General features: G+C 38.5%; 1 protein-coding gene across 26 annotated transcripts in view; it reads right to left on the bottom strand.

Moving 5' to 3' along the window:
• The window catches only part of IKZF1 (IKAROS family zinc finger 1), a 133,574-nt gene that overhangs the window by 60,277 nt on the left and 59,463 nt on the right, over positions 1 to 13,834 (bottom strand). For 22 of the 26 annotated variants that reach the window (XM_020806202.3, XM_073003886.2, XM_078377601.1 and 19 more), the window contains one exon: positions 284 to 451. The exons of the other annotated variants lie outside the window; for them this stretch is intronic. In XM_020806202.3, coding sequence (XP_020661861.3) covers positions 284 to 451 — 168 coding nt within the window. The remainder of the gene's footprint in view (positions 1 to 283; positions 452 to 13,834) is intronic. 26 annotated transcript variants of the gene reach the window in all.

The following is a 13,834-nucleotide window of genomic DNA, read 5'->3' as shown; positions in this document are numbered from 1 at the left end:
GCAGGTCTTGAATAACTTAATTCTTATGTACAGTTTTATGATGCCCTTCTAACTGTAAATCAAGCCTGCGAAACCCACTGGGCAGAACACAGCTCATTTCTCAGCCTTATATGGCTGGTGAGCTGTTATCAGTGTCATGCCTCTCAGGTTGTTCAAGTCTACCTTGGAATCCAAACTAAGCATAATAGTTTCAGACACCTAAAACTCCCAATAGGTCTTTGGTTTCTGGTCTGGCCATGCAGCAAGTAAACCTTTTCTACAATATTCTAATGTGGACACCTACCAGAATGGGTCCTCAGGTGGCCTGTAAGTGCATCTCTACGGCGACAAGCATAGTTACACAAGTGGCACTTGAACGGCTTTTCGCCAGAGTGTAACTTTATGTGACGGAGAAGGTTGCCTTTTTGAGTAAAGGATGCCCCACACTGATTACACTGGAAGGGGCGTTCGCCTACAGGGAGAATGAGAGGGAAAAATATGTGAGAACAAAACTCTTACATCGTAACAGGAGGAAGATTTCAGTGAGAAAGTTGTTTTCCAACTGGCGCTCTATGACTTCCACCGGCTGCAGGTTTGATATAACATGAGCCTTTCAGACTAAACCTGCCAGTTCCTTAACGCTTCACTGGCTGGGTCAATTTGATCTGAAAATCTAATTTTTTTTTCTAAATCAGAATGGCACATCACAATGCAAATTCAAACTCATTTAAATAAAGTGACTGCAACATTTTGTGTTGAAGAGCCACTCTTCCTGATCAGCAGTTTTGGAATAAACCAATATCCAATTTTGCATGTTGTGGCATTTGGTGGGGTTTTTTAATGTGGCTTTTTTCAAAGGGTCTTTAAAATATGCCACTGAAGCAGCAAAATAAAAAGGAAACTCATTAAAAATGCATTTCAGGATCACAAGTTCATTTCAGCGTTACATTCTTATATTTAAATGAAAGGCACTTCATTATAACAGTTATAATAACTTCTTTTCATTTACATTTTCCCTGTATTTTCCCTTTCAATTTCTTCTCCATTACCTGGCTGTCCCTAAGCAGCCAAATCAGGAAAGAGACAGAGAAAAGCGAGGGGGTGGGTGGGGTGGGAGAACTAAAACCTGAGAAGTTAAGACAGAGCAAAGCAAACTGCTATTTCCTGTAAAGAAGTGGGGGGGGGCATAATGCATAGGAGTTGCTTTCTGGGTTGGTTTCGCTTCTCTCTCTCTCTCTCTTTCTCTCTCTCTCTCTCTCTGCGGTCCAGAGTAATTGGGGTACATTAACAGACATTACTTATCCTCACCAGCAATACTAGAAATGTATAAATGTAGTGATTTTATTATTATGGTTGCCCTTTGAGGAAAGTAGCCTATTTTGGTTAGAACAGGAGTGCACCCCCTATGCTCCACCACAGGACCTCCAGCCATTGCTGCAGAAAAAACAACAACAATGGCAGCACCAACCCTGCCCAGATTGCTGCTATACCACAGCTAACAAAGGCAATGCAGCAGTTGGGGTCACAGGGTGGAAACAAGAGTTAAAACAACCTTCAAAACAAAAGTGTCTGGTCCCAGACTTTGGAACTCCTTTCCACAGGAGGCCAGGCTGGACCCATCTTTGCTGTCCTTCTGCATGCAGACAAAGGCTTTTTTCTTCAGGCAAGCTTTCCCTGAGTGACTGGCTGCCTGAGTGGGATTTTTAAATGGATTGTTGCACCTTACTGTTTTGAATGTGTTTTGGTGTTGTTTGTGTTTTTTTAGCATGGTATTTACCGTATTTTTCGCACCATAAGACGCACTTTTCCCCCACAAAACACAGGGGTGGAAAGTCTGTGCATCTTATGGAGTGAAGAAAACAGATTATATTTTCCTGTTTTCTTCTCCTAAAAAATTGGTGCATCTTATGGAAAGGTGCGTCTTATGGAGCGAAAAATACAGTATATGATACTTTTTAGTATTTGCATCCTAACGCCTCCTTTTAAGGACAAAGGCAGGGTATTATTATTATTATTATTATTATTATTATTATTATTATTATTATTATTATTATTATTATTATTATTATTATTATTATTATTATTATTATTATTATTATTATTATTATTGTTATTATTGTTATTATTGTTATTATTATTATTATTATTATTATTATTATTATTCACACAGTACTATAAGTAGTTGCAGATCTGAGAAATCACACAATCAGAGCTACAAAAATGGCAATGTTAGGAACAGCATACATACTGCATCAATATTTAACAGATACTTAGGTTTTTGGTTAAAACTTTAATCTGTTATAAAATACCAGCCAATGTTTTTCTAACTTTGATTGACTGTGCCTGGTATTTTGTAATCATCATCATCATCATTATCTGTTATGTAATATCAGTCAATGTTTTCATAATTTTGATTGACTGTGCCTGGTATTTTTGAATAACAATAATGTACACCCTTAATTTTCAGCATCCATCTATGTTCTTCTTTAGTGATGAATCAATCCAATCTTTACATAATTACTGTACCAATTAAATATGAGCCATTCATATTTGAATCCCAGCGGTGCTGGGGTCCTTCATCGTCATCATTGCACCCATTTGGGAAGGAGCCGGATGGCAATTCTTTGCCTCCCTGTGCAGTTGACCACGACGGTGGGACAGAGTTTCCTTGCTCAGCTGGTGAGCGTATTCACTCAGCTATGCAGGGAGGTGGGGAGCTCCTTGTTGGAGTAGTGTGACATTGACGACAAAGGACCCCAGCACTGCATGGTGACTAGTAGGTGGACCAGCCAGTTCTGGGAGGAGGGAACAGGACTTTGTGGCACCTGTGATGCTGTGATTTGTATCTGTATCCCCAGGGATATGAATATCCAATACCTAATATGAATTTTTAAAAAGGAAAACTGTCAATAGGATAACATAAGTCCTTTTTTCTTCTTTTTACAAGTGCTCCTGTGTTTTTGGAAGGGTTGCTCTAAGGCTGCAGTGAACCCTCTCTTCTCCCTCCTTCATTATACATAGAACATAGCTCTCCAGTAATGTAGGAAAAAAAGGCTGCTTTCCCTACTAAGGACGTTCCCCTTGCTCCTCTAGTTGCTCCTGCACAAAGATGGAAGGTCTAAAGAAGGCTGGAAATGGCCCTCCTTTATACAAAAATGTCACAATGAGAAATAAAATAGAATAAATTTAGAAAGAATAAATGTTGTAGGAACTCCTGAAAAAACCTTGGAGGGCTATATGTAGCCTGTGGTATCCCTACTTTATGTTTTCTATTTTGCTATTCCTACTTTATGTTTTCTATTAAGACTCTTCAGAACGTCTCCAAAAAGTGTGTGGAGTGGAGAAAAATTAAGAACAATCCTCTCAAACCACTGCCAACTGCTATTCAACAACTGTCTTCTGACACTGAAGTGAAGCTTCTAACACTATTTGCTGCCCCACATTAGACATGTTGGCCTTACTAAACTAATAGTTTCTCTTATGCTTGAGATGAAAAGAAGAAACATGCTTTTCCCCCCCCTCTCAAATAAAGAATTCAATCTAAACATTTTACAAGAACCAATTAGGGTCATCATTCCCTTTTTCTATAATCTTAATTATCTAATTCATGACACAGCAGTTATAGAATAGCTGAAAAGCTGTGAATTCTAATCCTGATAAAATGAGGTAGTTTCATCATGAGGCCCAGTGTGCTACAAGGGTCACAGTATTTGGTGTAGAGATGGAAAACCCAGTTGCAAACCCTTCTTGACTGGAAAGGGTAATTTGAAGCCTTGTGTCTCTCAGTCTAACCTACTTGTTTTTGTTGTTTGTTTTACTTGTAAAAAAATTATTGAAAATATCTATCTATCTATCTATCTATCTATCTATCTATCTATCTATCTATCTATCTATCTATCTATCTATCTATCTATCTATCTATCTATCTATCTATCTATCTATCTATCTATCTATCTATCTATCTATCTATCTATCTATCTCTATCTATATATATATATATATATATATATATAACCAACAATTATAATTGTACAGGTCTTTCACCAGGAATGTATACTCTGACATAGTACCTTCACACCATTGCAATCTGTATCAGAGCCTAACCTATATGTTAGGGGTTTTGTGAAGATAACACTGCAATAGAAATGGGACAGAATATATGCTGTGATCCTCATACCTTTTTTCAAAGTCAGAAGTGACCCAATGGAACTTTTGACAAATCAATTGTTCACTAAAAAGCCAGTCTTTTCCAGAAAGGCTGCCTGCTTTTGGTTGTTGTAGGTTTTTCGGGCTGTCTGGATCGGGCAGGCAGAGCACAGAGAGAGTTCTCACTCCTGTCCCCTGAAGTATACTCTCAAAAGTATTCTGAGCCCCTTCTAGGACTTCTCCTCAGCCCAAGGGACACAGAGAAGTTAGACCTGCCTGATCAAACATCTCAAAATAAAACTTAATTGGCTGCTTCCCTAGCCAATCACCACACAACTCATTTCATGGCCAAGATCATCAAGCTCCTTCCCTACCTGCCTTGCTGTTTTACCAAGCATTTAACCTCTCTTTTGCTGAACTATAAACCTCACTCTCTCACAGTTGACCAGTTTTTGCTTTGCCATGGTGTCATTCTTGTCAGTTCCTGAGCTTGCAAAAAAGGTACTCTTTGAACCACTCCCAGAGCTCCACATACAATGTATCTGGTGGCCATTCAGATGAAGGGCTTCTAATAGCTGTTATCTGAAAGAGTACTTTACTCAGACTCTGACCAGTGCACTGTGCATTTGGAGACTTCCTGCTAACTGAGAGGGGTGAGGTACGTGGGAGGAAATTTTTTTCATTGCCACTTGTGGAAAAAATGTTGTAAAGGGGGTTCATTAGAGGTGGGAACACAAGATATTTCTGCCACTTACGCAGTAATGCAACAGTTTGATTATCATCTAGATTCTCAGTAATGAATGAAATAATTGTGTCAGTTCTGGGTAAAAGCACCTACCCCTAAAGAAGAGTTTCTTCACTACCTGTCTCCCAATCAGGAAAAGCTTCACTAGCTAAATACTTACAACTCTGGCTGCAATCAAAGCTACAGGAGTAGGTCTACGAAAAAAAATATAGAAAATACAACAAAAACTAAGTAAATTATTGCTGACTGCGCTGTTAGGGCTTAGTTGTAGCCCTACATTTAGTACAAATCCCAGCTTGATTTAATAAAACTGTGAGCTACAATTCTCAAGGAAAGTGAATATATCTTTCATATATCTGAAAGTGTCCCCAAATTCAAACTCCTTGCTTCTCCAGAGACACCTTAGAAAGCTGTCCTTTGAGCAGTAATGAGCAAAGGGAATAGCTGTTTAACCAAGAACTGTCATTCTGAAAGAGCAAAGACACATGCTGAACAGGAGAAAGGGGCAAAAGAAATCCGTTTGCAATTCTAGTGAAAAAGCTTAGCAAGCCAATGCTAAAATTGCAATGAATGATGTCTACAAAGATGAACTATTTCATGCCGCACTTTTTAAAACTTTAAAGGAAACTGCAAGAGCCCAGGTAGTAGAAACGTACTGCAAATGTTATAACGACAACAAATATAGTATGTTCCTAGCTGTATTTATTTATTTATTTATTTATTTATTTATTTATTTATTTATTTATTTATTTATTTATTTATTGGACTTATATACCGCCCCATAGCGCTACAAGCACTCTCCGGGCGGTTTACAATTTTAATTCTACAGGCTATACATTGCCCCCCCAGCAAGCTGGGTACTCATTTTACCGACCTCGGAAGGATGGAAGGCTGAGTCAACCTTGAGCCGGCTACCTGGGATTTGAACCCCAGGTCGTGAGCACAGTTTTAGCTGCAGTACAGCGTTTTAACCACTGCGCCACGAGGCTCCTTAAGTACCTTTAGTTAAAGCATTTGACAATATTGAACAGACTTTCTTTTTCAAGTACAAAAATCTTTCAAGTTTGGAAACAATTTTATATGTTGTAACAAAGCTATATATCAAACATACAAAAGTAAAACAATAGCCAGTGACGAGTTATCAAAATATTTTCAGCAAATGAAAGAGCAGGCAAATGTGTCTGCTACTGACATTGTTGTCTGTATTTTGTTTAGAAGCATTTGCTTTTGCAATTAGAAAAAACTGTAATCAAGGAAACAAAGACAGAGTATGATGTACTCAAGATTACTATGTATGCATATGTTATTGCTTTGACTTTGAGAAACTGGTGAGGTCTGGCTAATATATGGACATAGGAGTTCCCAGAATATGTTAAATTAGTGAACGTAGATACATATATTAAAGGCATGAAAGAGAGAAAAGAGATAATGAACTTTCAAAAGTGAAAGAAAAATAGAAAAAGTTAACAGAAATTTTTTAAATGATTGGATAAATCTGTGCCTTAGAAATATAACAAAGAAAGAGGGGTGTTTTTTTTAAGTATCATCAAGGGATAAAATGAATTATTACACAAAGAAATAGGCAAAATGAAATTTAGCAAATTGTTTGGCCAAAATATTGGCCAGAATCCTATTTTACATCGGTGGACTTGTAGTTGTGTACATTGTGGCAATGAACTGCCACCAACTAATAAGTTCCTGTTCACGTATTTGTGCATCAGTTACGTACATGACAAGGAATGTGAGCAGGCTGTTAATTAACCACAACTCACTGCTGTGATTTACACAACACTTACAATGGTGTAAATCCACAACAGGATTCTGTTGAATAGAATAGAAATGAATAGAAATTCTATTCATTTCTTTCTAACATTTACTAATCATTTTACAGTTAAAGGTTCTCAGAAACTCATCATAAACATGCAATGTTTCACAGTACTCTCTCCCTCAACCTGAATTGGATTCCATATAGTTTCATTATAGGGTAATAGTAAAAGGCAATGAGGAGAGTAAATTATGCAGGGCTTTTCAGCTGAAATTAGGAACACTAAGTTGCAGCTCAAATATGTTCTGTTTCCACTTATAAGCCACATGGCTGTAAGATGACAATGCAGTTGTGATTTCTCTGCACCTATTCGTATATTAGTCCCTTCCACAACGTACAGTGCAGCAGAATTAAGATGCTATTTGCTGCAATAGGCAGGGGACAGGAAAGCCCAGGAGGTCTGATGAAATAATGGGACAACCTGTTGCTAGTTTGTCCTTGTCAGCTTTGTCATTTTTAAAGAGAAGTTTTAAAGAGTACACCATGAGCAGCAGGCCATCCCTAGTCCGAAATTAAATAAAGAAATATACATTTTTCATTCAGCTAAAATTTTCATGCAAGTACAGCAAGAAGAGTTTCTCATATTTCTGAGCTTATTTTTCCCATCCTTATTTTTTAAAAATCTGAAGAAAAAATCAAACACATTCTCAGATTCACTTTCTAGTGTACATGTCAATGGACGCTTCAGTGAACAGTTATCCTAATGTATGTCATTTTGCAAGCAATTTACCTTTTTATAATGCATTTTTATGTAATTTTCAGGAATATAGGCATTTCTGTCTGCACTTTGTCTACATGGACCCTTTTTATATGCATTTGTACTGCATTGCAAAAAAAAATTAATGCATGCACAATTGTGAATGCAAGTGCGTTTTGGTTTGCTTACTGTTTTGGAAGTGGGAATTACGTACTTTGTAAAACATTTGGAATTCATAGTTTTCTCAGTCATCCCAAAAGGTCAATTTCAAGTATGTTTCTATAGCTCAAGAATAGACAGGCATAAGTGGTGAGAAGCCATTTCAGTGGTGCCTCCTTCATTTGTCTGTTGTTTCAGATGGGAGCAGCTGGACCATGTCCACTAGTATTCATTGTTCAATGCATTCCTGACTGACGTGCACAGAAGCCAGACATGAGTTAAGCACCTGATTTCAAAGCAGGACACCTGTGCTCTATGGGACTTCCGGGAAAAGGCACATCATTGGATTATGCTATTACTCAGAGTAACAGCAGCGTGTTTGAAAACGTTTAGAAGACTAGCTGTGAACATCAGTCAGTAGTGTGAATTGAATTCTGTTCTTTAAGAGCGAGACAAAGTATCAGACAGTCCAGTTAGTTTTAGAACTTTGCTTTTAATGAAATATATCCTATACTAATTTTGCATATCTACACCTGGCAGACATGTCTATTAACCATACTTATGTCTTTTAACTGAGGGCAGTCATTCATTGCGTTTGGCACTTGCTATGCTACAGCTTTATTACTTTATCAAATTTGTATTTAACAGAACAACAGTCTATGTGATATGCAGGATTTACAAGAATTAGAGGCCCAGTTTTGTAAGCCTAATACCTTCATGAGACATATACTAAAGTACCACCAATACTGAATGATTTTCTACTGCCAGTTTTCAGAGTGCTGCTAAGAACTGGGTGTGTGTGTGTGTTACAGATACTCTCTCCTTCCATTCCATTCATTTAGAAAGAGCTGGGCTTATTCCTAGTCTCTCTTTCTAGCATGATTGTGAAATGTACTGGCATGAGTTGTATAAATGAAAAGAGGGAAATATGTCTCCATGTGAACTGTGTGCATGACTGAACACTAGCACCAAGAGTCAGCATCACTGATACCTTTGAAGAGAACAAATTGCCGAATCTCAGGGCCCTGCTGCACCTCACGTTTGCCACCCCACTGCATGTGAACTGTGGCCAGACTGAGGAAAAACTGTGGCAGCATCCTTTCTCTGCCTTTCTTTTTCCCTTTGGGGAGAGAAGCAAATTAGGTCCGGAAAAAAAGGACAGGCAACTGGGCAAGGGGAACAGTGGGAAGAGAGAGGTGGACCATATGGTGTGTTTTGCCAAGAGTACACAAAACCTAGAACTAGCAACAGATTTTTTTTATGTCATGAAAGGGGTGGGCAGGTAGGCAAAGAAGCCAACATAAAAGAATTGTAATTGGCTGGCAAGAAGAAATTGACAGTTAGTGGAATGTCTTTTTTCACTGATCACACAAGGCAAATATTCCCTAGTTATACTCCAGTTAGATCATTGTATAAATTTCTGGTCACACGATGCATGGCCGTTATTGTCTCATTTTCCTGGCCAGCAGTGTAACTGTGGATTATTTCCCTCTTGCCAGGAGAGTTGTACTATTTTGTTCCATTGATGTATCGGAATGTTCCTTATCAGTATTGCATGTGTGAATGTGAATCCCACTAATGAAAAATGGAGAAGAGGGTGTGGCCAGGACCAAGGCTCCACCTCAAAGAAGCATGCCCACAATGCAGGGCTCAGTGCGAGGCGGTGGCAGGTACACCCAGCCTTTCCCAGTGGAGGAAGGGCTAGGATCAAGGTGCTGCCTCAAAGACGTATGCCCGCCCTATGGGTGGGTGGGTAATGCCTGGTCTTTGCCAGGAGAGGAATGGAGGGAAATGGAGAAGGAAGAGTGGCCAGGATCAAGGCACCACCTTGAAGAAGCATGCTTGACCTGTGAGGCTCAGTACAGGGGCAGCAGTGGGTACACCCAGTCTTTGCTAGCAGAGGGAAGGAAGGAGAGAGGGAGGGAGGGAGGCATGGGTTAGGGGTAGAGATGGGGGTATTCATATACGAATACGAATATCCCCCTGGGCTTAACAAGGGTCTGGCTCCTGGGGCCGGACCATCCACTCACATGTCCACTGGCAGCAATGGCCCCGCTCATCCTTCCAACTGCACATTCATTTTTTTTGGTTTGCATTGGAACAAAACACACACACACACAAACCAGCATGTGATACTCCTTTAATTTGTATTTAGACACACCTGTCACAATTAAAAGGTGTGGGCAATATAGTAATCACACTTGCAACCAGTAAAGATGGATAAAAGTTGACTCAACCTTTGCGTTGTGTATGACATTGAGCATGGAGAAAAGAATGAAGTGTAAAGAGTTGTCTGTGAATTTGAGACAAAAAATTGTGGAAAAACATCAATAATCTCAAGGATACAAGTCCTCTCCAGGTGCCCACTGTGTGAAATATCATCAAGAGGTTTACAGCCCATGGCACTGTAGCTAACCTCCCTGGATGTGGACGGAAGAGCAAAATTATCAAAAAATTACAACAAAGAGTTGTTTAAATGGTGGATACAGAAGCCAGATTAACTTCCCAACAAATTCAACCTGATCTGAAGACACAGGGTACAACAGTGTCAGCTTGCACTATCTATCACCATCTGAATGAAGATGGATGCTATGGTAGGAGACTCAGGAGGACACCACTGCTGACTCAAAGCCATAAAAAAGCAAGACTGGAGTATTCCAAAACCTATGTGACAAAACCACAATCCTTCTGGGAGAATGTACTGTGAACAGATGAGAGAAAAGTAGAGCTTTTTGGTCAAGGACATCATGGCACTATTTACAGAAAAAGAAATGAGGCATTCAAAGAAAAGAACACAGTTCCTACGGTTAAACATGGTGGAGGTTCAAAGATGTTTTGGGGTTGCTTTGCTGCTTCTGGCACTGGATGCCCTGACTGTGTGAACGGTATCATGAAATCTGATGATTACCAATGAATTTTGGTGCACAACATGATGGCCTGGGTCAGAAAGCTGCGTCTCCACCAGAGGTCATGGGTCTTCCAGCAGGACAATGACCCGAAACACACTTGAAAAAGCTCTCAGAAATAGTTACAAACAAAGTGCTGATGAGTTCTCAAATGGCCAGGAATGAGTCCAGATCTGAATCCCATAGAATACTTGTGGAGAGATCTCAAAACATCAGTTGGGAGAAGGCATCCTTTAAATCTGAAGGCCTTGGAGCAGTTTGCAAAAGAATAGTGGTCTAAAATTCCAGTAGAGAGGTGTAAGAAACTCATTCACCATTACAGGGAGCGATGGATTTCAGTTAAATTTTCCAGAGGGGGTGCTACAAAACATCTAGTTAAGGATGCCAATAATTTTGGGCAGTGCATTTTTGGGTTTCTGTGTGGGATTGTATCAGATTTGACTTTTCTTCTCTTTTTTTTAGTTGTTCCAATGCAAACCAAAGAAACGAACATATGATTACCAAAACATTTTCAACTGCAACAATTTTCTGAGAAAAGGGCTGCATTTTCTGACAGAACTGCAAGGGTGCCAATATTTTTGGCCATGACTGTAGATAGATGCATACAGTGGTGCCCTGCTTGACGATTACCCCGCTTGACAACAAAATCGCTTAACAATGAGTTTTTTGCTATCGCTATAGCGATCGCAAAATGATGATTCAATGTTGTTGTTTTTTTTTGCTTCACAACAATCAGTTCCCTGCTTTGGGAACCCATTTTTCGCTTAACGATGATCTAAAAACAGATGATTGGCGGTTCGCAAAATGGCTCTCCGCTGTTTTGCTGACCTATGCTTTACAGGCATTGTAAAATGGCCGCCCTATGGAGGATCTTTGCAGGACGATCAGGTATTTCCCCCATTGGAACATATTGACCAATTTTCAATGCATTCCAATGTTGTTGTTTTTTTGCTTGATGACGATTTCGCTGTATAGCAATTTTGCTGGAATGCATTATCGTCGTCAAGCGGGTTACCACTGTATACTTTGAAAGAGAACAAGAAATTAGGCAAACCCTTCACACCAGGCTTTCCTAAAGTTTTTGTTATTAAGTCTGACAATAACTGGATGAATTATCTAGCTGCGATTTTTCTTTATAGTGTGCTGTTATCATCTACTATAAATATTAAGTTTTTAAAATGCATTGGGATTATTAGATTTTAGCAGGAATATTAACCAGTGCATATATTCTTCTGCTTACACATTTAGCAAAAATGCTATTCCTTTGCCATTCTTTCAGGAAAAAATATAAAAAATAATTTTATTTACTTTTATTAAATTATTTTAATGCAGAATTTAAAAAGTTTTCACCTAGTACTGAAAAATTGTTTAGTAATTGCTCCTAAGCTCATATATCACCCATCCAGTTCCTTTCATTGTTTTACAAAACAACTTGCTATTAGAATTTTTAAAAAGTGACATTTTATTTGTGTTTATTTCTGGAATACATAGTTTCTTTCCAAATTTTCCCAATGTATCTTCAATTTTCTGACGATATATCAGTCTTTTCATTACGTAGTAAAAACTGACAATTTCAGAAACTATTCTCTTGATGTCAATGTCAATCAATTAGCTTTTCTATACATCCTATATATTTTAAAGATATGTCTGTTTTGGGAAGTTCTCTTTCATCTGATCGCCTCATTGCAAATGTCATATCATGCCTCATTTTGCACAAGGGGGCTAATTTGCTCTAAAAGAAAAAGAAAAATACTTCATCTCTCAAAATAAAGGTACAATACTTCAAAAATATGCACAAAGAAAAATCATTGGCAAACCCTCCTGAAACTTATGTTACTATGCATAATGGCTGTGATAACCCATGTGTTCTTTGTCTTTAGGACAGTCTAATATGGCTTTTGCTGTGACACTATCAAGAGTTTCCACAAGTCTTAGCAGAATGCTGCTGCTTTTTTTAGGATACTTTTTTTCATAACCATTCCTGGTATGATTCACTCATGCTGCATATGTTTGAAATATTTATGATTTAAGTGAACTTTTTATTTAAGAATACTTGTTAAAGGATATACGCGAACTTGCCAATTACATACAAAATGTCCATTTCATTTTGTGTAGTGCAAGGGATGTGGTGGCGTTGTGGGCTAAACCGCAGAAGCCTGTGCTGCAGGGTCAGAAGACCAAGCAGTCGTAAGATCGAATCCACGCGACGGAGTGAGCTCCCATCTCTTGTCCCAGCTCCCGCCAACCTAGCGGTTCGAAAGCATGCAAAATGCAAGTAGATAAATAGGGACCACTTCGGTGGGAAGGTAACAGCGTTCCGTGTCTAAGTCGCACTGGCCATGTGACCACGGAAGATTGCCTTAGGAAAAAACGCTGGCTCTATGGCTTGGAGATAGGGATGAACACCGCCCCCTAGAGTTGAACACGACTGGACAAAAATTGTCAAGGGGAACCTTTACCTTTACCTTTACTTTTGGTTCACTAAATTGACAACATTTCTGTTGATTTCATGAAAAGGAAACAAAAAGAGAGAGGAATAAAATAAAAAGTTCAGAATTTTTGATATTTAGTAATCTATTATCAGAGTAACACTGATTTCAGCAGGACCATAGAGGTTTTCCTAAGTATTTATTAACTAAAGTATCCCACTTCAGTTCATCTATAAATAATTAGGATAATGTGGATTGCCTGTCTGTACTATGGAGCTCACAAAAGGACATTTATTTTCAAAATAATAAAAATTGAGAATCACTGTTGTTCTTTTTCAATGAAGAAGAAATGAAAACACTGACAGCAAAGTCTGTGCAAATGAAATAAAGTTAATTTTATATAGCTTTTGGAATATGACTGAAAAGTAGAATAGCATGGAAGATAAAGAAACAGAGGTTTTTAATAAAATGACATTGGCAGAATAATTAAAAAGTATCTATGTCTTATCTATATGTAAACAATATGACTTCCTACTGAAAGTGTACACACAGTCTGAATTTTGGTTTTTTTGGATTATAGTTTACCCCATGAGTGGAATATTTGATGTGACTAGGGACCTCTAAAAATGCTTTTTTTCCAGATTGTGCTGAAATTATAATAAACATCTTTGTCCTGTTAGTGCGCATGTGTGCACACACATACACATGCTTCTGATTCAACAAGCAAATCTGTGTATGGAAGCTGGAAGCTACTCTCATTTCTCCCTCTCTTGACTGACTCATAATTTTATGGAATCAAAAGGTTTTAATCTTGAGAGGAAGCCCCCCCTCCTCGTGTGAGATGAAGAAACTGTAAATACTTGAGATATTCTACACATTAGAGAACACGTATCCACAAGAATTACAAAAATATCACCTATGATGTGCCAGCCTTTTCAATGGCTAAAG

The sequence above is a fragment of the Pogona vitticeps genome, chromosome 6 (genome assembly GCF_051106095.1).
Source record: "Pogona vitticeps strain Pit_001003342236 chromosome 6, PviZW2.1, whole genome shotgun sequence".
Taxonomy (NCBI): Eukaryota; Metazoa; Chordata; class Lepidosauria; order Squamata; family Agamidae; genus Pogona; species Pogona vitticeps.
The sequence above is the reverse complement of the archived record's forward strand: the minus strand, read 5'-3'. Positions and strand labels throughout refer to the sequence as shown.